Below are 25,398 nucleotides of genomic sequence, written 5' to 3' on the forward strand. Positions count from 1 at the left end.
TTTCTTCATCATTTAATCAAAGCATGTAAGCAGGAGACAAAGAGGTACACTGCAAACCAGAGCAAACCTTGAACTCTCTTGACACATTTAGCTTTGACCTGACTGGAGCTGAGAAAAGAAGATGAGGAAAAGTCATGGAAGCAGACATGGACACTAAAACTACAGAAGCCACAGAAACATGACTTCAACACCAGAGACTGGAATAACAACCCTGCTAAGGAGTTGTTTCAGGCAGGGTTAAGAAGGGGAGGCAGGGTGGGCAGGTTGAAATCTTCCTCCACCTGCCTCCTTCTCCCCACACTGATTCTACACTGGAGTCTTCCTCTACATTCTTATTACTGTATCTTCAACCAATTCTGACCCTTCTCCATTGTCAATGAAGAAGTAGCATCTCAAGGTGCAAGGCCAATCCTACCCTGTGTTTACATAGTAAGCAGATTTAACCCTACACTTAAAAAGTGGGGGGAAGGTGTAAGCATCACAGCATGGAAAGGATTCTTTATATTGTAATTTGGGGGTAGAGGGTCAAATTTTGTTCTTTGGATTAATAAGTTTTCAAATACAATACTAGCACTTAAACCATGAAACAATTTTAAAGCACTGGAGTATTGTTAATGAACATTTGCATTCTCTCAACAATGTCAAAGATCCAGAAGCTTCAGATATCACAGTACAGAACAACACAAAGCTGTACTTTTACTTGCTTAGTAATATTATGTTTATCAGAATCCCATAAATATTTCATCAGGTTTATTGGTAAGATAAAGGCATTTGATCTACACCTTATATATTGTCCTTTGTACTCCCAAGGAGGTGAGTGAGGTACAGTTATTACCTTTATCATTATCTTCTCCTCTTCCACCTTCAGCTGCTGCTTTAACATAGGCTGCAAGCGTATTACAGAAGCAGTTACCTTGACTTTGGAACAGCTAGAGTTTACACATCTCTCACCATGGCACAGCACACTGTTTCATTCTCCCTCTGTGACCTTCAACAGGAACAGAATTAATCAACATGGTGTACTTAAAAACAACTCCAGCCCTTTACATGTCTCTTCTCACAGAATTAGAAGCATCAAGATCAGATCAAAGCAAGCATCAGCTTTAACACTAGTATCTTTTCCACATTTTGTTAATATTTTTACACTAATATTTACACTAATATTTTGTTATCCTCAAAGTAAGAGTAATTTTACCTTCCTAGCTACAGAAGTCTCACATAAAGTGTGAGACAATGGATACTTGAAGAGATGAAAGTTAAATCTTTCTGCTTCTGTTGTAGACCTGCAGTCCCTCCTAGACATGAATAGAGTATATGAAGAACCTGACTGGAGCCTTGCAAATCTGAGAACTTGCCTATTTTTTATGAGTTGGTCTATTTAAAAATCTTGTCTAGCAGAGCAGTGTATTTTAGGAGTAGTGTCTGATGCCACGTTCTCTAGAAACAGCAAAACACAGACTCTTCAGAGAAATTTTTCAGGTATGACATATACAGGGCATGAACAGCTTCAACCTGTAGACCCACATCTTCCCCCAGGTGCCTACAAATTAAAAAAAAGGGCATTTTTTTTCTCAATAAATGTAACTCCCCACCACATTTTTCTATTTATAAATATCTTTAAATTGTCAGAGATAAAAGCAGAAATGAAAGTGGATGTTTCACAGAGGGATCTCTTTAGCTCTGACAGATGTGAAAGATACAACATTGTTTCCTCAGAAAGGAGAACTGATTCCCCTAGAGAAGTCTATATCTAATAATCACAAGAAAAGTTTTGTTTTGTGCCTTAAACTAGTTTGGGATTATACAACCTTTTTGGGTAGCAACATGACAATTTGTTTTCAGTAATTTCTTTTAAATTCTTACAGAGAGCTTTTGATGACTAAGAAATCACTCTCAATTTTAACATATTAACAGGACTTTCATTAACACATGAATGGACTGAACATAAAACAGGAACTTGCAAGATCAATCCCATCTCTCAGAACGGTGTCTCTGAGCCAGATTTTTTTTTCTTATTTAAAGTATACTGGGGAAGTGACAGAAACAAATCTTGATATATGCACACTATAACAATAAGAGTATTTGCAGCAAGAGAAATTTGGAAATTTTAAATTTAACTAACTGTATGAAATTCAGGGGGATAGCTCTAGAAAACAGTGTCACATGCTTTGCCACTAGAGACAGAGTCAATGTACTAAAGATATTAAAACTTCATTCATGTACCTTTATATTTTTTGCAATGAATTTAGGCTTATTCCTGTTCCTTTGCAACAAAGCCTTTTGTTGCTTATTCTCCCTACAAATCACAGCCAAATCTCAGAAAAATCCAGAGGTACTTTATAAAAGGACATTTGTTAGCACTACTCCTTCTAGCACAAAATGTTCAGAGAAGACTGGGAGCACTAGTAATGCAGATGGTTTAATAGCCCTTTTGCATACAGTAAGATACCCACAGCATTTTCATATTTGGGAAGACTGACTGACCCATACTAAATCCTAGTTAAATAACAGAAGGCAACATCTAGCTCTTTACAGTCACTAAGCATGACTGACTCCACCCCTCTTAGCCATATATCTACTGTGTCACCGTGTCCAGCCAGGACCTTGGTGTGCAAAATAGCTGAAAGCTACCCTCAAGATGAGAGCAAGGCAGCTGGTCTGTGGAATTTGGAGTCTGTGTTTGCTGTTCTGTCTTTTATGCATCTTTCTTCATCAAACAACAGCTAAAAGAAAACTGAAGTTTGTGTCCCTAGTAAGTATGGGCAAATGAAATTTCTTCAAAACCTGTCACTCACTACTCTTCTTGTACTCTAGGGTAGAGAGGAGGGGAAATTTTTTCAAATATTTAAATGTTTCCTCCATATTCAAAATTCATTATTGCATTGTCCAAAAAAAGTTCAATTTCAAATAAGATTTTATAATTTTGTCTCGTTTGTGCATTCCTAAATTAACTTATAGATATAGGATGCTTATTTTCTAGCACTAAAATAAAAATAACACAGGATTCTGTTTTAAAATGTTAAAGAGGATTTCATTACTAAATACCAACTGTGCAAAAACCTTCTTTGCCATGGAAGAGTCTCCACTTTTCCAGTGGTTTCAATGGACTAGCATAGAAAGTAAATTTCAGTATGTGAAACTCAAGGGTTCAATGACATTCAGCAAGCAACACAGAAACCAGTGCTTTGAAGCTAATGCTATTTGCAATGTTATGATTTACCATTTGTTTGCAGGAAGCCTGAATCTTATTCTGAACATCACACACATACAAATCATTAATATTATATTTTTTCTTGCAGTTTTCAATTTAATTTCTCCCTGCTTGGATTAAGAATTTTTTTTTCAAATATTAAAATTTTAGAATCATATGGCAAATATCTGCAGGAATTATTCTGCAAAACGTGCGAAGCAGAGAATTCATCGTATGAATGAAAAAAATCCAATGTAACTTATAAATACATCTTTAATCTGAGGTGAAAGTTCAAAACAGGTTCAATGTTTTCAGAGCAACAGTTTAGCATGCATTTACATATTAGATAACACTTCTATCACCTCTTGTGATGAAAAAACCAACACAGGACTTTTTAAGGCTAATTTCTGCCAAGTAACAGAATTTCACAGGAGTCAGCCATAGAACTGTTACTTTGAGTAATAGCCTTGGTTTTTCCCTTTTGAATCCAAATTTAGTCATACCAAAATACTAATGTTTAAATATCTCTGCAAAATTGCTTACATGCTTCTAGTTTTTTTCTGTTTATTTAATATTATGGTCTATACCTTCTAAAATACATGAAACTTCTTTAAAATATAATAGGGTATCCTGTAGCTTTTATAACTTGCAAAAATTTATTTAAGCTAATTTATTCTCAAACGCCAAAAAAGAACCAGTTATGTTTGTCTAAATAAATTAAACAGGAAATGTAGCTATCTAAATTTAAGGCAAGAACCATTTATATACTTAACATCTGTCAGATACAGTACTCACTGTCATGGCATATTCCTTGTGACTACCCTAATTAGTAATAATCACCACAAAAAATACCAGTAACAAAAAACCAATTTCATCTATTTTATCAGGTATTTCGCCATGGGGATCATACCCCACAGGAGTTTTTCCCAACTGATAAGCATAAAGAAATTGCAAGACAACAGGGATATGGCCAACTTACCAAGGTGAGTTTATTTACCTGGGCAAAGAACTGAAATATTGAAAGATGTTGTGTTGATATTTGGGGGTTGGAACTTTGCTTTCACTTGGAGAAAGCCCTTAATAAGTTACCACTTAAGGACAGCCAAGGAACTTATTAGGAAATCACAGCAACATCACTCACTAATTTTGAATGAAATTGAGTCAGCCTGTTGTGATCCAGTGTCAGCATATGTTGAGCTTTTTTGGTTGCAGACTAGGATCTTCTGGGAGGAGCCAGGCATTGGTGACCACCTCAGTTCACCTGAGACCATACAGGAAAATTTAAACATCAGTAGCAGGAGATAGAAGTGCTTACAGACACAACCCTCCCTCAATCTCTGCTGAACCAGAGTGCTTCCTTAATTATAAACTGTTAAGATCAGTACAAGCAGAAACTTCTCTTATGCTATGCCCAAGAAACTTGATTTAAACCTCAACTATTTTAGTGAAGGCATTTGTGGAATCAGCTGTTTCCACAAATGTGCCACAAATGTACCAGAAGCTGAACCAGAAGCAGCACAGATTCTGCATCTGACAGATGTTGTGCCTGCCTTGACTGTAACTTCTAGTAGCTGCCACCTCTTACAAATGGAGCCACAGCTGAACTGTACTATCAGACTGTAAGGCAATATTTGGACACTGGGTGTTTTTTGCCCTCCCACTGGCAGGACCCACTGTGTCTGTGTGCTTGTGCTTCATTCCTTTTCCCCCAAGATTTGGATTGGAAAAGCTCCCAGTTATTTGCCCAGCACTCAGAACCAGGCAGTCTCCCTGAAGTAGTTGAGAAGTGCCAGAAGTCTTGTTGCCCCAGACAATGGCTACAGTGCACGTGGAGGCAGACTGTGAGGTGTGTCTCTCTGTTAGGAACACACACCTTATGTCCAATGGGTCTCTGTCCTAAAAGAACTTGCCAGGTCTCCACTAAAATCAGAATAGAACAAATTGCCTGAGGGGTTCTTCTTCCCCACTGTTCTTAAGAGGCAAAACTTCTCTCCAAAGCAAATCAGGCCTGTTTCTGCTCATGTCAACTCCCTTGAAGAAACAGGAGTAACAGAGCAGCTTCCCAACTCAGCTGTGACTCAATCATTCCATATAAACGCTATGCAAGTTCAGCAATCCATGCCAGCTTGCTCAAAGGCATAGAAGACTTCAAGACCCAGGAGTCAGGACTTAACAACATCAGCATGCATATTAGGCAAGATGGGGCAGAAGCCTAAACCACACATATAGCCTAGGAAACTGGATGAACAATTCCAGCAAGAGAAAGAGGTGATCACATGCACACACAGCAGGTCCTGAGTAACTCCTAGCTGACTTGGCTTTGAGCAGGAGGTTGGACTAGAGACTTCCTGAGGCCCCTTTCAGCCTGAATTATCCTTTGATCCACAACTTAGAAAATTGCTTTAGGAAGCAATGAGTACTGTACTTGAGATCCCAATGTACAGTAATGATTACATGAGCTAAGTGGAAAATATTTAAATTTAGGCCAGGAAACACCGGGTAGATGTAAAAAGATGGCAATATAGACTATTACAGGGACACTGTGTGTGATTGTTGCGGAGTCAACACCCCAGGGGTGTTTAAGGAAAGAGTGGATTGTACCTGATTCCGTGGTCTAGTTGACCTGGTAGCATTAGGTAATAGGTTGGACTCAGCGATCTCAGACGTAATTTTCAACCAAACTGATTTTGTGATTTGGTGATTCATGTGTCACGTGTTCACAAAATTATGTAGGTAGGTTGAAAGATGTTCAGCTAAGAGCTACTAAAATGTTGGGACTGAAAAAATTTTGCTTTAAGGATATAGAATTGTCATCAGTTTAATTTAACACAGAGATAAAGTGACTTGATTCCATTTTATGGGTTATTGTTTAACTGTGAATAAGATCTGTGATGCTGAATGTTATTCAAAAGTGTAACAAGATTCAGTGACTGAAAGTTGGGAACATAACCAGGCAAGAATCAAAAATCAAATGCTTCAGACTGTTGATAAAAATTAACTATTGCAGAAAAAGGCCCAAAGGCTTGGAGAACTTTTACTTCAAAACTTCTGTTCTGAAAAACTAGATCTTGCCCAGGCTAAAATTCTAGCCCCCATAAGGAATCTCTGGTGATACTCTATGGGATTCATATCCTGGATGTGTCTCCATGGACAGGTGGCTGCTCTGTCTGCACTCCCAGTTAATCAGCTCTGAGACAGCAATAGAGTAGAAAGTAGACAGATGGTGTTGGAACATCTCTATGCCTGCTTTAAGTCTCACTAGCTCAGATAAACATACACATAGCTTTCCACAGAGCAAAATACAAAACTGCAATTGCATCCACCAGGAGTCATAGCTAGTGTTATCCAACACCATACATGTAGCAATTTCACTACTTTTTTCTCTTCACTACTTTTTTCTCACATCTTCCTTCCTAATTCAATTTGAAAAAGAAAAAAAAGTCTTTATTAAAACAATATGAAATATTATTGCATTATTTTTTGGTTGTAGGAATGGATGCATAGCACATTTCTTTAGCCTCTCATGCTCTTGTGTTACTTCTACAGCTTGGCATACAACAACAGTATGAGCTTGGCCAGTACATGCGGAGGAGATACTCTCATTTCCTGAGCGTTGTATACAAGCAGTGTGAGGCAAGTACTGGATCTGGGCAGGAAGATGTTTTTCATGGTTGGTAATGGGACTTCCTGGATGCATGAGTCTAAACCTGGTGCAGTTGGAGAAAATTTAATACCAATTGAAGTCAATGTCATTCCAAAATATCCCTGAAACTGTAGTTCAGCTTTTATCCTGATGGCTGACTGAAAACCACATGAAAGGCTCTTTAGGCAGCACATCAGGTTCAGCTCCCTCACTGCTATATGGCAGAGCATCTATGTCAAATACCTCCAATGCTACACTTCCATATGGAATGCAGATACAACTCAGTTTTCAATTAGGTTCCACTTTTCAGTGCACATACGATGTCCCAAAGCCTAGAGGGTCAAATAGAGTCAATCTCATGCTGTCTACCTGGATTTCTAAGATGTTACCCTGCTGCAGCTCAGTTGTACAGTGAAATTTTATTCCAGCTGCAGTCTTTCGCCTTCCTCCTTCTTTCTCATAGTCCTTCTTCATGCCACTCCATTTTAATGACAACTTCCCCAGTACCTCTTTTTTTCCTACCAAGAAGACAATAAAGTAATCTAATGTAAGAAATTACCATCCAAAATATTTATTTTTCTTTTTTGTTTTCCTCCTTCAGATTTATGTTCAAAGCACTGACTGTGATCACACACTTATGAGTGCTCAGGCAAGTCTTGCTGGACTCTACCCACCAACACAGGATCAGATTTGGAATCCCAAAATCCTTTGGCAGCCAATTCCAGTTCACACAATGCCACTGTCACAGGATAATGTGAGTATGAACTAGGGGCATCTGCTTTCCTTTGAGCATTAGTAAAGTACATAGGACATGAAATGAAGGTGCAGCAAAAAGGCAATGAAAAGAACATTGTTACAAGCATTTTGCAGAAAGGCTTAATAAGCTTAGTAGAAGTGTTGGCAAGTATTTCCACAGGAATGGACTTGCATATCAGAGACATGATCTTAACAAAAGAGAAAGAAAAATAGGAGTACTGGCATAGAGAAAAAGAGTTCATTTATAAAGCGAGTAAATCACTGTAAAAGTAGATTAATTCTAAATTTAATGCAAACATGACTTTCTTTATGTGACAAGAGAAAACATACTTAGTCTCACTGGTGCTTCAGTATTACTTAGTCCACAGCCAATGGAAAAGACAAAAGAATCGTTCTGGGACTTACATTATGGTGAGAATTGAGTTACAGGATTGTTTTTCATGCACTTTGCAGGTCAATGCATGTACTCCAACAATTGGTGAGAAAAGTAAAAGGGGAAAGGAAGGAGGACACAGAGCTTTAAGCACAAGTTCATGGGGCAATATATTTATTCATCTCCCTTCCTCAGCTCCTCACTTAGGAGTTGTAAGGAATCCTGTGGATAGCAGCTCTGTAGCTTGCATGTACTTGTCCTAGAGGGCAAAGCAGTGCAGCTGGCTGGAGCTGGAACCTCCTGTGTGTGGAAAATCTATGATAAAAAGTTAAGAAGATCAGGAGTGCGCAGCATGAGTCCCAGTTTGTGAGAGCAGGTTTGCACTTGTGATGCAAGATAAATTGCGTGGGCTTTACAAGTCTAATTAACACAGTCTGTGATGATAAGGGACTCACGTCAGAGAGGCCATGGAGCAATGGTTCTCACCTCAGGGTGATGAGAGCATGGAGATGGAAGGTATGGAGACATGTCTTCCTCATCACACACAGAGCCAGGCACAGCACAGGAGCTGCTTGGCACTGTCACAGGTGGGGATATCCCAGCAGAGAGATAAGATTACCTGCCAGTATCAACACAAAAGGCAAACTCAGCAAGCAGGTGCTGCACCTCATTCACATCTAGGGGAGCAAGTAAGTTTATTCAAACAAACAATAAAATCATGAGCACATGTACAATTTTTGTACTTTTTTCTAATATTTGTGTTTTAACTTTATTCATCCTTACTACATATACAGGCTAAACCTGAGACTACATGTATCCTACAATACAAAACAAGTGCCCATCATTTATTGGTGAAATGATGCCTGCTTATGAACCTATGGCTATAATTCACAAATACCTTCCTATCTTGTGGAATGCATAGATTGTATTTCTAAAAAGATTGAGGAACTGCTGTGAAGCATTCCAAGCTAATTATCCCTTCAAATCTCTCAAGTTCTTTTCAAAGTTCTTTTAATATTGGGACTATATAGATGGAGCTGCATTACTGGAAAGACAAAAAAGCACATTAGGGAAAAGCACTAATAATATCAGTGTCAAATTTGAATTTTTGTTTAAAATTTAACACAGAAAATGAAAATAAACTCAATTTAGCTAACATATATAAATACATATAAATGAAATAACAAGTTTTTAAGTTATTCCAGCCATATGTAACCTTCATATAGCTTAGATTAATGAAAGACAAAACCGAGTTACAGAAAGTTCACAAGTTTCTACAATTTAGCTGAACTAAATGAAGCTCTGTTAAATAGACTCAATACAGCTGAGTATGCACAAAGAATCCTATTGCAGTCCTGCTGCTGCTTTGTAATTTGTTGTGAAAATGTGATGGTGTGTTTAAAGAAAGACTGAACACAATGAATGAAATCACCCCTGGAGAAGCTAAGAACAAAGGAGTTCATGAGGGCTTGTCTTAGTATTCTGTCAAAGGACAAATTTCATCTTGTGTAAATGAATCCTTTAACTTTGAACTACTGCAGCTATTACTCCTCTGAACATTTAAAGATTATTTTGTGTGTAGTCATCAGTATGACTCCTAGAGTCCTGAAGATGAATATCCTTGAAACTACATTCCCAAATTATTTTTCAGCTTGTCCTAACTAGTGCAGCGAATCAAAACAGCAAACCTGCAAGGATATATTGAATTGCAGAACAAGATGCACCTTGCTTAACTAGGATTTTGCAATTTTCTTTCCAGTTGCTATATCTGCCTTTCTCACACTGCCCAAAATACAAGGAGCTTCTGAGAGAAACCTTTGCAACAAGGAATTTCCAAAGGCAATTCAAGCACTACAAGGTAAAGTATTCTGAGTTCTGGAAATCCAGTTAAAGTGTACCACTTCTTCAACATTATCTAATACACAGGTTTTAAAACAGCAGTTAATATGCTCCCTTCAGATCTCTAATCTTCAGAGTGGGTGTAGAAAACATACCCAAAAAACAATTACAACATCCAGCTGGACTGGGCTATTCCCAACAATTGAAAATGGCAGGTCACAGAAAAGATAGATTATTGACCTACTTGCAAAAACTTCATTTCTAGGGGACTAGACAAAACAAAAACTCAGATAAAATCAGTGTCAATGCCTCTCAAATTATTCCAATACCTCTCTCTGTTTACTCCCATGTAAAGCAACTCCTCTGACATCTCTGCCTATATAAATCTGTGGGTTCAGATTCATTTTCTCAGCTCAATTCCTCAGAATTTCTATAACAGTCTCAGTGTTTTTCTCAAGTACTTATTCATCTTTTCCGCCCAAAATCTTAATTTAGGTGTTCTCTTATGTTTTGTGCCTGTCTTCATATGGTATATCCTTTCCTTTCTTTCTCCATCATCAAAACCTTTGCATGACTATATAACCACATGTTTATTCTGCTGCAACCTTCTACTTCACATGTGTATTCAAAATGACACCATGAACCTCACCTGTTTTTCTATTATCTCTCACCACTGACCTCAATAATCCATTTATGGCTCTGCATCTGGGTATTATATGCAAGCAAATCACAATTCACATTTTATCAAATTTACATCATATCTCTCCTTCTCCTGAGTACCAATTTCAGAATAATTCTGTTTATCACACTTCCTTTAAGCACTTCTTGGATTTCTACCAGACTTCTTCATATATCTGTGTTCCTTCTGAACATTTCCACCAAGCATAAACAATCACTATACTTCAAATCTGAACCAAAATCACCAACCTTGTCTAAATGAGTAGGCCAAATTCTCTTACATCTAGGCAATGGTTCATTGTTAAAGTGCAAAGACTGTCTTCTTTCTAAAAATTTCTATGTACTACTATGACAGTGTGTAGAAATCATGTAAAAATGCCTTCAGTACTACAAGTTTGGATTTTTTTGTATTCCAGCAATTTCTGAAGTTTTTAGCCACTCATACAGGATATCCAGTAAAGAAGTTGACGAGTGAAAGGATTTGGAAGCTCTCTGACACTTTACAATATGAGGTAAATAGAATCATAGAATCAATTAGGTTGGAAAAGACCCTTAAGATCTTTGAGTCCAATAGAAATTCCTATGCTTCCTTCAACCTGGTATTTGTATTTGGTTTATTTTTTTTATTGTAAGTCATAAAAAGATCATAGATCTGTGCTTCAAAATTTTTTTAAACATCAACTATTTCCAGCTTCTTTCCCAGAAACCCTCACTTAAGGTCAAACTTATGTGTGAGGCTGCTGTGGGTCATCCACTACTGCAAGGAACACAAACTAGTGGACTTTCATATTCAAGGTCCAGCCAGTGACTGCATATGGACAATTAGGCAAAAGCTTACCTTTGGATAAAATTCTCTTGTAACTCCCTCAGGCCCCACTAGGAGATATACAGGGATAAAAATATGTTGCTGGCAAAGAAACATAAGCATCCTTCCACAAAGATTTTATGCAAATTGTAAAAGCAACAGAAGCCATTATTTGTACACGGCCAGTAGTGGATGGAGTATTTTCAGGAATTAAGCAGACGTTGGAATGACACAAATTGCTATTTGTGCAAGTTTGGGAGCTTGTTCTAAGCAAAGGTATCACAAAAGAGTGTGGATTTTATAACAAAAGGGTTATTGTGGTGCCAGACTGGCATGGGTATCTGGGTTCCGCAATCTGGAAAGGTCATGGTTTGAAAACACCCTGACTACCCTTAATCTAGCAAGAAATCCCTCTTCAAAGTCTAGACTTACTTCTGTTGACACAAAATTGCAGAGTCTTGTGTTAAAAAGTTATTTTTGAAGGCAGCTTTTGGTACACTTTCATGCATAGCTATTTATAAACAAATATTAATGATAAATTGGTCATCAGTACTGGGATATTAGTGAGGGAGTTTTAAGGTGGATTTAAGAAGCAACATGTAATATTTTACAGGGTGTGATATGAATGAGTTTACCTTCATTCCTGCAGTTTTTGCAAAAGTCCAACTTTGCTCAAAGCAGACTTGAATAGAATGTTAGCCAGGGCCTTAAGTTAAATGAAATGTTAACATGTTGGGACATCTCACTGTAATTTCAGTGAGGTCACCCTTCCATGTTTGCCAAATGCAGGACCATAACTTTCTATTTCAATAGTTAAATCATACCGAGAATCTGTGTCACCAGACTAATTTGGAAAACTCACAGCTTCCATCAAGAATCTAGCTAAATACTGGAATAAAAAAAAAAAAAAAGTGCTTCTCATTCTAGTGTTATATTTGATGAGTCTTGGTCTTTGATACTACTGACTGAGGACTCTCAGGGTATCAATTAAAGGCATCTGCCATAAAAACTCTCTCATTTTTCAAGCATATGAAGAGAGAGTGCTTACACAGTTTTTAAATACAATCCATGAAACTACAGTAGCACACATCTCTCTGTATTTGTTACTTTCAGCTAAGTGTTATCTGACTTTCAGGTAACTTGGAGACTGAGGTGTTTACTTGCCTACAGACTGTCTTTAATAGCATGCCACCATCCAATTCTTCCCTCAAGACATAAATCACACTTATTAAAAGAGCAATGGATAACATTGGGATCTGAGCTGGTTTAACCTAGCACATTCTATTGTTTTCTTGTTTAAACAAACCCTTAAAGTAGTTGACATTTTCCTTTGAGCTAGCTTGTTACAAAGACAGTCCTTTAGGTGAGATCAGTCCAAAGGTTACATTGCTCTAAAGGAAAATTACCAACCTTGTTTAAACAGCAATTCAGGGTACTGCAAACCAGGAGTTTTGTGGATGTCCTCCCTTCTCACAGTTGTGATCACTAATACACCTTGGACTGCATCCCCAAGGAAAGACTCATCCATTCCACTTTAACTTGAGCACTGTGACAGTATCCAATAGACCATTTATATAGGATTTGTTTCAGTAAAAATACAACCCAGCACATGACTGAAAAAGTCATATAGTGATTTTTTTCACCTGACAACATAAAAATGCCAGTTGCTTTTTGCATAATTTTAGTATTATTAATAAATATTCCTCTTCTTGTGGAAAACTGCCCTTCAAATTTCTTTCAAGCACCATGATGTTATTAATAGGAATGCTACAGCTGTCTAAATGCAAAATACAGTCATCATTTTATTACAATGAGAAAATGTTACTGGAGCGAAACATTTGGAATTTGTTCTGAGAAGTATTTTGTGCCAGAATAAATAACAGTTAGCAGTAGGAATCAGTAAGAAAATCACTATGTTTTCTTTCTTCACTGTAGGATATCAACAATTACACTTTACCTGTTTGGGCTACTCATGGTGTCAGGACCAAGCTGATAAAGCTGTCAGAATTGTTATTGCAGGCGGAATTTGGGTTCCACAAACAAATACAAAAATCCCGTTTGCAGGGAGGTAAGCTGAATTCTTACAACATTTAAAACCAAAAGTAGGATGGGAAAGAAGAAAGGGTATATGACAAACATTGATGCTGGTTCTATGGTAGAATGGTGAAAGATACCATTATGGGGATATTGGTGGGCAGCACTGAAATATTTTGCTTAATGGGGAGGGAGATGGTGACCATATGAATCATGAATATCCTAATCTAATATTGTAATTGAGGTATCATTTAGATTACACTGTATAAGAAATTCAATATAACATAAAGATTCTTGTTGAATTGAATCAAGCCTAAACTTAGCATATGCCATGAGTAACTTACTTAAAAAAAATATTATTTGTAAGAATGGTGACTCTGTTACCTAACATCTTCATATTCCACTACTGAGAGTCCTAAAATGAGATTACTAACTGCTTTTAAACTTTACTCTGCTCAGAGAACAGTGACTAAAATTTGAAAGTATTTTATACCTTTTTTATCACCCATTCTCCTCCATTCATCCACTGTCATATTTTGAGCCTCCTTTTTGTTTTATATGGGCAGTGTGCAGGCAGGATCTGTGAGCTAGGAAGACAAATTAACAAATAACTTGAATTAATTTGTTGCATTTTTCAAAACTCCAACTTGCAAAACTTGGCACAAAGTTCAAACCTCTGTCCTTGCTTTACTAACAATTGCTATTAAAAATGTGCCAGAAGCTAAAGACTAATTCTCTCTAATTTCCTAGTTGGTACAGTTCTACTTTAAGGATTTTAACTTGTCGACCTGCCAACCTTATATTAACATACTAGAGCAGCCATTGATTTAAATCAAGTAGTTTGTCTTACAATTTTTCAGCAGTTAACATTAACAAAATGCAGAAAATCAGACAATTTATAAAGCCCCAGAGTCAAGAGGATACGCTCTTTCTTTTTTCTCTGGAAAGCAGGAAATCATTCAAGCTACACAGACAACAGGGTAGCATTCATTACTGTGCTCTCCTTTCACTGTTCTGCTGGCACAAAGTAACTGTGAATGCACTGCTTGAAGCTGTTGAGGCTATTAGGGATCCCCAAAACATTTTACACAGAAGTAAAACAGGCCCACTGTTCATTTGAAAGATACTGCCACTATTAATCAAGGCACTCTGCACAAATTACCAGTTGAGTCAATGGAATGAATCTGGTGCACTTAGTGACGGATTGCTGAAATGGCAGCAGTCGATACAGATGTTAACACAAGCATCTCTTTCATTGTCACTGCTTCCCCATTTTCTTTCAGGTATTCTTTTAAAAACTATTCTAAAGCATATCTTAGATGCTAAAAAGCCTTCATACCATCAAAAAATGGTTATGTATTCCACGGTGAGTTCTTTCTGTTTCTCTTGTGTTTCCTTTCTGCAGTTATTAAATGCACTGAAAGCCGTGAAATTTTATTTCCTTCATGAAAAACAGCTACAAGCATTTTTTTTATTTGGTTAACCTTAAATGTCCTCAGATTTAAAAAAAATTTTAATGAACAGATGCTACTTTGAAACCTGAAGCATTCCACTTTCTACTGAATGTCATGGTTTTATTCATTGTAATAATGTTTTGATTGAATAGGGAACTGGAAAAATCATGCCTCATGTTTTATTAAACCTGGATCACAAAGTTAATTTAAAACAAAGTCTCCTTCCTGCATCTTTTTCAAGTGCATATGGGGAAAAAAAGAAAAAAATTAAGTTACAGTTATTTTATCAGACCTTATGAAGGCAGTTACTCAATTGTGATCTTTTATTTTTGTTTAGAATGTACAAATGCTGTCATTGAAGGAGGAAAATTTTGGATTGCTCTCACTAAAAAGCTCCTGTTTCTAAACTGCATTTATATAATAACCTATTGGGTACATATCAGCTAAAGAGCTTACTGATCTGATCTCAAATGCTGTATACTTAACAGGCAAAACCACTAGTTCTTTTTAAAAGAAGTTTTAACAGCTCCTATTAATTATGTAAGAGCTGCAAGTGACTAAGACTTCTTAAATATTTACATATATGTATACTTGATACATGCAGGACTTCAGTTTATATAGCCATAGAGGGACAATATTTGCTCAACAGTGCAGAGGGCAAGTACTAATGAGGCCCTAATGAGGTTAATGTTGAGTGGACAGATAATGTGTGGGAAGTGTTGTTAAATAATAGGTTCATGCAATCATTTTCAACAGACCTTTAATTAAAGATTTCCTCTGGTCACAGCATGCAGCCACCATTGCTGCCTTACAGATGGCACTCAATGTCTTCAATGGGAAATTGCCTCCTCACAGTGCCTGCCATTTTTTTGAACTTTACCAGGAAAAAAATGGGCAAGTATCTGCAAGCTATGCTGCTAATATGTACTTTTCTAAAAAAGAATTTTCTGATACCCCAAGACTAATTAAACCGGATACCTGAGGTTCACTATTCAGGGAAATATTACACATTGATTTTAATTATTGTAATTGCATTCATTTTAGTAGTCAGTAGCAGAATAAGCCTGCAAACCATATCTATATATATATATCTATATCTATATATGTATATCTTACACCTATGAAAAGTTTTACTCCATCCTTTTTATCTATTTAACTCCTTAGCAAAGACAGCAAACTACATGCAAATTGGTGTTGACCCCCTGTTGCTTAATAAATTCTCTTCACAGTATTAATTATATTAGTAAACCATAAACATATTAGCAACCAGACAAAAAGCTGGCTAAAAGTTTACCCCCAGGTACAATAACTGCAGCATGGAAAGGCTGTGTAGTTTTGCATAGCTCACCTTATTTTGACCCCTCTGTGTTTTGAAACAGGCAATACACCATAGAAATGTACTACAGGAACAATTCTTTGAGGGAGCCTCACCCCCTCACTCTCCCTGGCTGCAAATTTCGCTGTCCCCTGGAGAGATTCACTCATCTGGTCTCTCCCATCCTTGTACCCTATTGGACAAGAGAATGTAGAATGTAGGACATCAAAAGAGGTAAGCTAAGTGCTTTGGGCACATGTACCCAAAAATAAAATCAGGATTACATCTTGAGCCAACAGCTCATTTGAAGTGACAATCATTTTCATAAGGGTCTGCTCTGAAATGAAAAATATGCAGATCCAGGAAAAGAGAATTGTACCCATGGCTGTCATTTCTCCTCCATCAATACATTTACTTATTCCAGACCAACTTTCTGGTGAAATGAAATCAAAGCTGATCTGACTTTAGAGTTGTGTTTTTTATGGGAGTTTTTTTTGTTTTGTTTGGTTTAGTACAGTCAAAAAGACCTTCAGTTACTGAAGAAGTACATGTAAATGCACTGACTTACAACAGTCACCTTTTCCTCTCTTAACTACAGAGTATTTGTCCAAGCTGATTACAACAGTCAACATTAGTCATTCTCTTGATTTTAGCAGGCATTCAGAGATCAAAACAGATGAATATTGAATAGTACACCAGATTGGTACTTACCAGAATGTCAAAAGTGTACAAACACACATTGGTATACGAACTCATTTCCTCTATAGCCTGTCTATATCACCATATTAGGATGTTTAAATTTCCATTTTGACCACGTACAATACTTAGTTTTGCAAAATGAGGGAACAGAAAGTCAAAAAAATGACATTGTCTGTCTTTATCTAGCTTTATATTACTTAAGGGAAATAAAAATCTAAGAAACCTCACTTTTTTAATGTTCAAATATTGTACCCAACATTAAAAAAATCCCATATGGCTTTCTGAATCACTGATCTCAAGAAGAATTTGAATCGTCAGAGATTGTAAGAATGCAGACCAGGCAGCTCATCTGGTTGAAAATAATTTCCTGTTAAATATCTTGAATCCATTAATAGAGTGGAGATAGTCTGGCCAGAATACACAAAAAATCAGCAAGTAATGATTCACTAAACAAATTTATTCACTATAGTCATTGCTCACAAATTCTCAGGAAATATTTCAGGAAATTACCATATTTAATTGCAAAAGGTAATTTGGCAGAGGAAGTGGCAGGTTGTTTCTGATGAGGTTCTTTTTTCCATCCACACTACTAATACAGTCATGGAAGATAATGATAAATACTTCATGTTTATATTGTGGTGCTTAATAATCTAAGATTTGTGGAAATTAATCCCCCTCCTTCACAAACCAAACTGTGTAACTGATCAGATAAATAAACAAAAAATATATAATATATCAAAATTTTACAATAATAATTACATAAATATTTAGCCTTAAAGTTTAAAACAAAGGCTTTATTTTGTTTCAATCCTCACATTTTGCTGAAGTAGAAGTTAGATGGTGTTTAGGCATTTGACACCAAATCCAGCATCACTGCTTTCATTAGCAATCCTGAATGCTGAAAACACATATAGACCAAAAAAGAGGTTAAAACCAAACCTGATACTCCAATAAAAATGTTTTCCAATAAAAATGTCACTCCATAAAAATGTTTGTCATATCAAAGTTTGACACTTTCCACTATTTTATCTACTTTCCACTATACTATCTACTGTTTTATTAGATAATATATGAATAGTTCAGAATGGACCTGTTGGGGCCATATCCTAATTTTTTGGACTCATTTAGGAAACATTAATTTCATTTTTCCGGCAGGCAGTTTTAAACTCTCTGCTGTGCATGAGTGGAACTTGGGAAAAAGCCAAGGCACACTGATCCACAGGCTGCACAGTGCAGCACACGGACAGATTGTGCTAAACCACTGTGCACTACCAATTCTCAAGGAATGCAGACAGCCTGGAACAGCTGACTTTTAACACCAGTGAGCTAAATTAAGGAGAAGACTGATGCACAGTTAATAGGTCACAATTACATTTGACAAAGACAGCTGCAAAATCCCTGATTTCAGATGTTTCCAACTCTGTCAAAATTCATCTCAACTATTTTTCATTGCTAATCCATATGTTATTAATTTGATTATGCATGCATGAGAGCATTTTATGAAGCCCATAAATGTGACTTTTTAAAAAAATAAAATCCAGAAGTGTGACTGAGCTCAAAAGTTTAATTTATAGAGACAACTATTCTACAGGGAGACTCCAGTTTGCAAACATACAGATGTTTCTATAAAAAGCTTAATTGAAGTTTTGTGGAGAGGATTTATGTCCCCACTACAAGGAAATAAAGGGGTTAGGCAAGTATTATTATTATAGGTCACACAGTACAATAGCAGTATTTGAGGGTAGTTTAAATCAGCCTTAAGTTCCTCCACATCTCAATGACCATAGGGTGAAACAAAGGAAATTAATAAAGCTTAGCATATTTGGGAAGGAGGTAAAACTGTGAGCTCTCCCTGTGCTCTTTTTGCTGCTCAGGAAGATTTAAGCATGGATTGACTCAACATTTCAACAGACTTCTCCTAATCCCGTTAAAATGAGAGCAAATGTGTTAACTTCTATCCACTTAGTCTGAACTGCTCACTTGTTGAGGTACAGGTTTGTCATGCTTTTGGAGAATGCCAAATGCTAAGAATGCATCTCTCTTTTTGTCTTACCTTTAGGTGTTCCCTCCTTTATCTTCAGTGTGGTTCACTTCATGAAAAAATTCTTTCCACACTGTGATATGACTGTGGTCCAACATTTCTCTTTAAATTCCATCAGCATGACCAACTGAGGCTCCTGATCTCTACCAAAAGAAAACATTCCTTAATTCTACAAACAAAAATTATAGAAAACAAGGACTTATTCTTCATGAATATTTGCTTTGCTTTATCACCTGGTAAAACCTAAGTGCAATATGAAACCAATGGAATTTTGCAAGACCTATTCTTTCCAAAGGGACTTTGTCAGAATTAATTCAACTACGCAGTTAGACTGTTTTGGAGGGCTAAAGCCTTGATTTACAGCAAAATTGGAAAATACCTCTGAAGGAGTGTTGCCCTCTTTTGAAGAACTACCAGAACTGGTGACAGAAGCAATGCTTCAAATGGAGACACTAAACGGAGGAGTCATTCCACACTCCTTAGACCTTATTTTAGTTAAGAAGCAATGAATCATTTTACAGCCTCAGAAGTCACAAGAATTAGGATTATGCCTGCTTACTTACCTAAGAGATTTGTTTCTCCTTCTTTTCTCTGCATTTTACATGTACAAATATTCCATCTCTATATAGAAGGAAGATGAGACTTATGGAAAACTTGGATGGTGAATCTAGACCTAACAGGGGCCTAAAAACAGCCAGGCTAGCTACCATGAAGACCTAGCAACAACTGGTTAACCCAACAAGACCTTCAGATATTCCTTCCAAAAAGACAGCAAAGCCAAGTGTTAATTTTGGAAGAAAAATAAATTTTGGTTTCAAAGAGCTTTTTTAACACCTTCCTTCTGTTACATTACCTTGATTGTATGTTGTGATCTGATCATATAAAGTCTGTTCTCCTGGGAAATCTGTAAGCAGATGCTGCTCTTGATATGAACAAAAAAATAAAAAAAGGCAATAAAAAATTTTAAAAATCAGAGCTGCATTAAAATATGCAGAATATGTTGGGCAATCTTCACTAGTTATGTTTTCTAATATTGCTATTGCAAAAAACAGCTTGTGTCCTTACTACAAAAGCTGGATCAGAAGAATCAGATGTAACTAAAACAGTGGATATGTCTTTGCTTAAAGAAGCAAAGATTTCTTTTTTTGTTTGTTTTCTCACAGGAGATAGGACCTTTTGTCAACAGTCTTATTGCCTACAGATCATTTTAAAGAGAATTAGAGTAACAGCTGAGGTGAAGAAAATTTTGCCATTCTGGCTTCTTTTCCTCACATCAAGCTTTTTAAATGGATGCTAAACCTGAAAAGCATATTCTATATAGCATAAGCAGATGACTGCCACTCTACAAGATAAAAATGAATCATAATAATAAAAAGATCCCTTTTCTGTCCAACAAGAATCTAAGTTTCAGAATTCTCACTGTAAATGTCCTATTCTCTTCCCAACAGATCCCAATTTCTGCTCTTAAACCCCCATAGGAAATACAGTTCACCAGGAAAGCTGTAGTTAGATTTCCAGTCAAAAAAAGCAACCCCTTTTACCATAGCATCCAAACAATGGTAGAAATGTTTTCAGACAACATGAGACAACCAGTTCTACCTGCTCCTTAATGCAAAGAAGAGCAAGTTTGTTTATTTTGTATTACCCTAATATCCCATAATGGATACCAGAAGAAAGTCATCCTAGGTCTGGCAGCCTTCACAGGAAATTTAGTGCAAGCTCTTTAAGTTATTCATCTCCAAACCATGCTGATCATCACACCTCCCTTCCTAAGAAATAATTTTAAAAAAACCTGCTAGACGAAAGCAAACAGAAAGGAAAAGCCAAGACTCCATCTTTATCAGTGTTAGTCTTCTAACAGATTGTAGCCTTGGCTGTCAAAACCAAATTTCTAGGCACTTTCTCTTCTCAACCTGTTCCTGTTTCTTCTTTTTTTGAACTGGTGCCAAATTGTGGAGCTCAATTGCTTTTAACGTTTTGTTTGCCAGATGTTTAGAAGTGAAAGTTCAAGAGCTGTAAAGGGTAAGTTTCATGCTTCTCCCATCCAAGTTAAGGGTAACTTTTCTGTTAGTTTCCTGAATTGGACAATACTGACATAGAAAATGTGATTGAGACCTGAAACATTCTTAAATATTCTTTGTAGTCTCCAGTTCCCAGCTCTTCCACTCCTTCCTAACCCAAATCCACGTCCCAAAAACTTTCAAAGCTGCATGAAGATCCTTTGTCCCAGAGAACTGTATGGTTTGGGAGATCATGGACCTGAATAGACCCTGGCCTCAGCACTTCAGTCAGCCATGGAAGTGCATCCTATGTGAGGTCACTGCTTACACTACAACAATGTAAAGTTCCCCTTTTCCATCACAGGTTGAGACAATGTTTTCTTCCATGCTACCTGCCCCAGTGTATATACCTTGAATAACCTAATTTCTGCTGAGCAAAATAAAATTAAAATTTAATTTACAAATTAAGACATTTCTAAATTATTTTATTCCCCCTATCCCTATTGTAGAAAAAACCCATCACACACATTCTTTGTAATGCTTTTTGTTCCTAAGACTATCACTGTAGAAACACAGAAAGGAAGATTTCCTTTATACCTCCCTAACTCAGAGGGAAAATAAGCATCAATGTTTATAAAGGCTGGAACATAAAGCCCAGATCTATTGTAGGAATATAAATTGGGCTGTCAGTGAATGAATAATAAACTGCTCTAAATTATGTTTTCCTACAACTTCACCAGCTGACTTAATTTGAAAAATCTGTCTTCTATTTTTTGCAGACGTGAAGTCATAAACAAGTTCATTTCAGTTCCTCTTAAAGAAGAAGTGAGTCAAAATGAGTAAAAACAGTTTGACTTTGGAATTATTTAGATTACTTATTTTTTAAATATGTTGCAAAACCAGGATCACCTGGATATGCAACTCCCTCTCTTCTTTCACAAGCAATGGCTAGACAGACAGTCATACTTTAAAGAGTTGCTTAATAACTTGAATAGTCATAGATGCTGTAATAGAGCTGCATATAACTTGTGATCATTATTTTTCCTTTCATATGCTGAAGCAGTGTCAGAAAAATGGGGAATGAACAACAGAAAAGCAACAGTAATTTTGTGCTGTCTGGGAATGGTGGCAATGGACAGCCTGAACTATCATTTTCATCAATTTCATCACCTGTTTCTCTTTGGGTTATTTACTGAGCTGACTATCAGAAATGAATGAAAGAAAAAAATGCAAAACAACCTAAACTCTGATCAAATTAATTAACTAATTTAGATTTGTTTCATGGTAGTACTAGAAGCAGGTTTTCCTTCTTTTTATTTAATGTTCACAGTACTTACCCAAGATGGGGCAGACACAAGTTCAAATCCTTCCTTTAGCAAAAAAGATTTGTCTCCACCTCTTCCAGAAAATAAAATCACCACCAAATTGCAGAGTTTCAGAGGGGAAAGAGAAGAGGAATAGTGCTTTCTGTCTCTTTTATATTTGCAGTTCACTTTGTTTTTTGAAAAACCTGCAAATTAGGTTTCCCTTGTCTCATGCAAACATTTTATCTCATAAGATCAAGAAGAAATTCTCCAAGTGCCCTGTAACCAGGTGCATATAGCAAACTTGGGACAACTAAGAAATTATTAGAAAACAGTGACTACACAGTGAGTAGACACTTTCTTCCCCCCATCTGCCTTAGATTAGTAACTTTGGGCTTAGGACATTTTTCTCTGCAGTCTAAGATAGAGGTTCATGTTCTGTCAGCAGTACAAATAAGTGAATTCTTTCTGTGTCACAAATTAACTTCCTGGTCCCTTCCCACTCCCCACAATTGGGTGAAAACATTCCCAAACAGGACTGTGTGGCAGTCTTATTTTCCTCACGTTTCAGAATGATGCTTGGAAAAGGTGTCACTTTGTTTACTGAAACAAAATCTTTTCCCTCTTTCAGCCCAAAAACAAAACCAAAAAAAGCTTGGAAAAAAAGGATAGGAGATAAATCCAAGCCACGCTAAGTGCTGATCTGCACAGGCAGTCAGCAGCAGCACCTGAGCTGTTTCCCTGTGTAAGCAGCTTGGTTCATGAGTGCTGGCAGCAGTTTCATACCTGGTGCTTTGAGTGCAGTGACTGCCACCCTTTGAGGGTGCAGGTTGTGCTCCACCAGCAGCAGTGGTTACCTCAGGTAACCCTTGTGTACAATAAAGCACAGGCTCTTTTGCAACCAGCCACTTCAAAGCAAATCGAGGCTTCAGCAAGCCTTTAAGATAGGTACGTGCACTTAAAATTTATAATTGTGTTTAATTCTACTTAATGCCATAATATCATAATTAGAACTTATGACAATAAGTCAAATTAACATAAGCATGATTTAAATTGTTTAGGTTCACTTGCATTATAATGCTTCAGCAACCATAAATCGATTAAGAAGGACTTTTTAAATTATTATTATTTTGAAGCAACTTCTCCTGAAAAGTGCCAGCATTTAGTTGCTGCAGAATATGCCAAGTTTATACCTGCCAAATGCCCAGTAGAAATGGAGATAATTCCAGAAACACAAGGAAATTTCCAAATTGAATACACACTACCAACATACTTTCAGATTGCACACAGGATTCCTACATGACTCTATTTAACCAGTATGGCACATAAATGGGGATTCTTTTCCATTTTGGAATGTGCAAGCATTTACTTAAGTTGTTGTGGTACCTATTATTTTGAGCACAAAATACTCTCCCTAACAAAGTACACATGCCAAGGGAAGAATGAAACCACAGAAATCACTACTACTTACCATAGGCTTGGTCTTGTGTTGAGGTATCATTTTTAAGAGACATTAGCAAAGATTTTCTATAAAATGTCATTGTCATATATTTTTTAACATTCTTGAATTATGCCATCCAGAATCCCCCTCCCTGCCCCAATAGAATTGAGTTCAGGTCCTAAAGTGAAGTCATTAGAATGGTTCCATAATAGTGAGACTACAGCGGTCATAGTCACTCATCTATGAAACACAATAAACCAGCAAATCTTATAAAAACTAATCAGTTATGAATTTTGTGGGAAGGTCATAAGAAGGATAAGAAAAGATTCCAAGAGCCAACAGTGATCCTTGATCAAATAGCTTAGGAACCACCCATTACATAGGTTAAAAAGTAAGACATCCATTTTTGAGTTTTGAGACATATGAAAGTAGTCTGAGAGTCTGTTTTATGACCTAAACTCTTAAATAATGGAGGAAGATGATCAGCTTATGTTTGTTTTCAGAAAGACAACATATTATTTATTTATGAAGTACAGATAACTCTCATGCACCCTTTGCATAGGCAAAAATCACACCAGGAGAGATCAAAAAGGAGGGTGGGGACATAACAATGGAGGAAGAAAGAAGTCCAACTGCTGAAAACTGGGAATGGACAGAGAAGACAGACAGGAAAGTTTGGGAGCTGTCATGCTCCTCCCATCTGGCCCCATCCATCAGACAAAATGAATGCATAAAGACATTCACACAACTCAGAGGAGAGAATACCTGAGGCATAGTGGGCTTTAGGGCCTTAAAGATGGAAATTCTGGTAAATGGTGAAGCAGAAATTGTAGAAAATGCTGCTGCAGAGAGCTCAGCAGTAGACCCTGAGACAGGTTTGGGTATGGTAGGAATGGAATGACAATACACAAAGAACCTAAAGTTTTAGCACTTAAAGAACTGTACTTATAGTTCTCTGCAAGCTAATTCATTACTCAGTGCTTATAAAATCAAGTCTACGGGTATCATTCTTCTTATTTTATAGAGAGGAAGTAAGCAGAGACAAGCTGAGCAATCTCCTCAAAGCCACTCAGCTACTGTCAGAAACAGTGCTATTAATCAGTAATAATAAAAAGGTGAGATCCAGGACATGTTCACCAGAAATTTCTTAAAGATTTGAGACCAAAAAGATCTTGACATAAGCAGTTCCAAAGGGGAAGTATAGGAATACTCCAAAGGAAAATAAAAATAACACACACAAAGTGAAGAGCAAATAACTGCCAGCAAGGATCTTAAATAACATATTTGTTGCAAAATCTATTCTAGTATTTTGTCTGATGGATTGGCAATTTAAAACAACATGAAATGTTGTTTTAAAATAATTATTCTGATTTTACAAAGATAATGTGGAAGAGGGAAAGAAAAAAAAAACTGAGGGGAAGGAAGCTGAAAAGTGGGCTAGCTGAGCAGCAAAGAGAAACAGTAATGCCTGGCTCGTGGTTCATCCTTGTGGCTATAGTTTGGAAAAATTCCAGGCACAGAAAAGTCAAAGCAGAACAGGTAGGTTGAAACACCAGCAATGCTTAGCAATTCCTTTGTGTCTTAACTTCATCCTCACACTCCAAAAGAAAAAAAATATTGCAGGGAAAAAAGGAACTGAATTATGATTTGATTTAAAAGAATGTAAACAGTAATTTGAAAACAAAGGGCGATGCAATTTGTTGCGTAGTCACACAACATTCCTCTTGGATTTGAAATGCACCAGCGGCAGTTCCACCCCTTCTGAAGGTACAGCCTGACGTCTCACAGTTGAGCCTGAGCAGCTGCTGGAGCTACAAAGTCTTTCT

General features: G+C 36.8%; 1 protein-coding gene across 1 annotated transcript; it reads left to right on the forward strand.

The window, feature by feature from the left end:
* The first annotated feature begins 2,638 nt into the window (after positions 1 to 2,638).
* LOC131081176 (prostatic acid phosphatase-like) lies at positions 2,639 to 16,308 on the forward strand. The gene is made up of 10 exons (XM_058020131.1): positions 2,639 to 2,752; positions 4,078 to 4,173; positions 6,737 to 6,823; positions 7,435 to 7,587; positions 9,722 to 9,820; positions 10,896 to 10,991; positions 13,220 to 13,352; positions 14,602 to 14,684; positions 15,560 to 15,666; positions 16,152 to 16,308. The coding sequence occupies exons 1-10, from the start codon at positions 2,639 to 2,641 to the stop codon at positions 16,306 to 16,308; spliced, it is 1,125 nt and encodes a 374-aa protein (XP_057876114.1).
* The last annotated feature ends 9,090 nt before the right edge of the window (positions 16,309 to 25,398 follow it).

The sequence above is a fragment of the Melospiza georgiana genome, chromosome 1, assembly GCF_028018845.1.
Source record: "Melospiza georgiana isolate bMelGeo1 chromosome 1, bMelGeo1.pri, whole genome shotgun sequence".
In the NCBI taxonomy this organism is placed as follows: domain Eukaryota; kingdom Metazoa; phylum Chordata; class Aves; order Passeriformes; family Passerellidae; genus Melospiza; species Melospiza georgiana.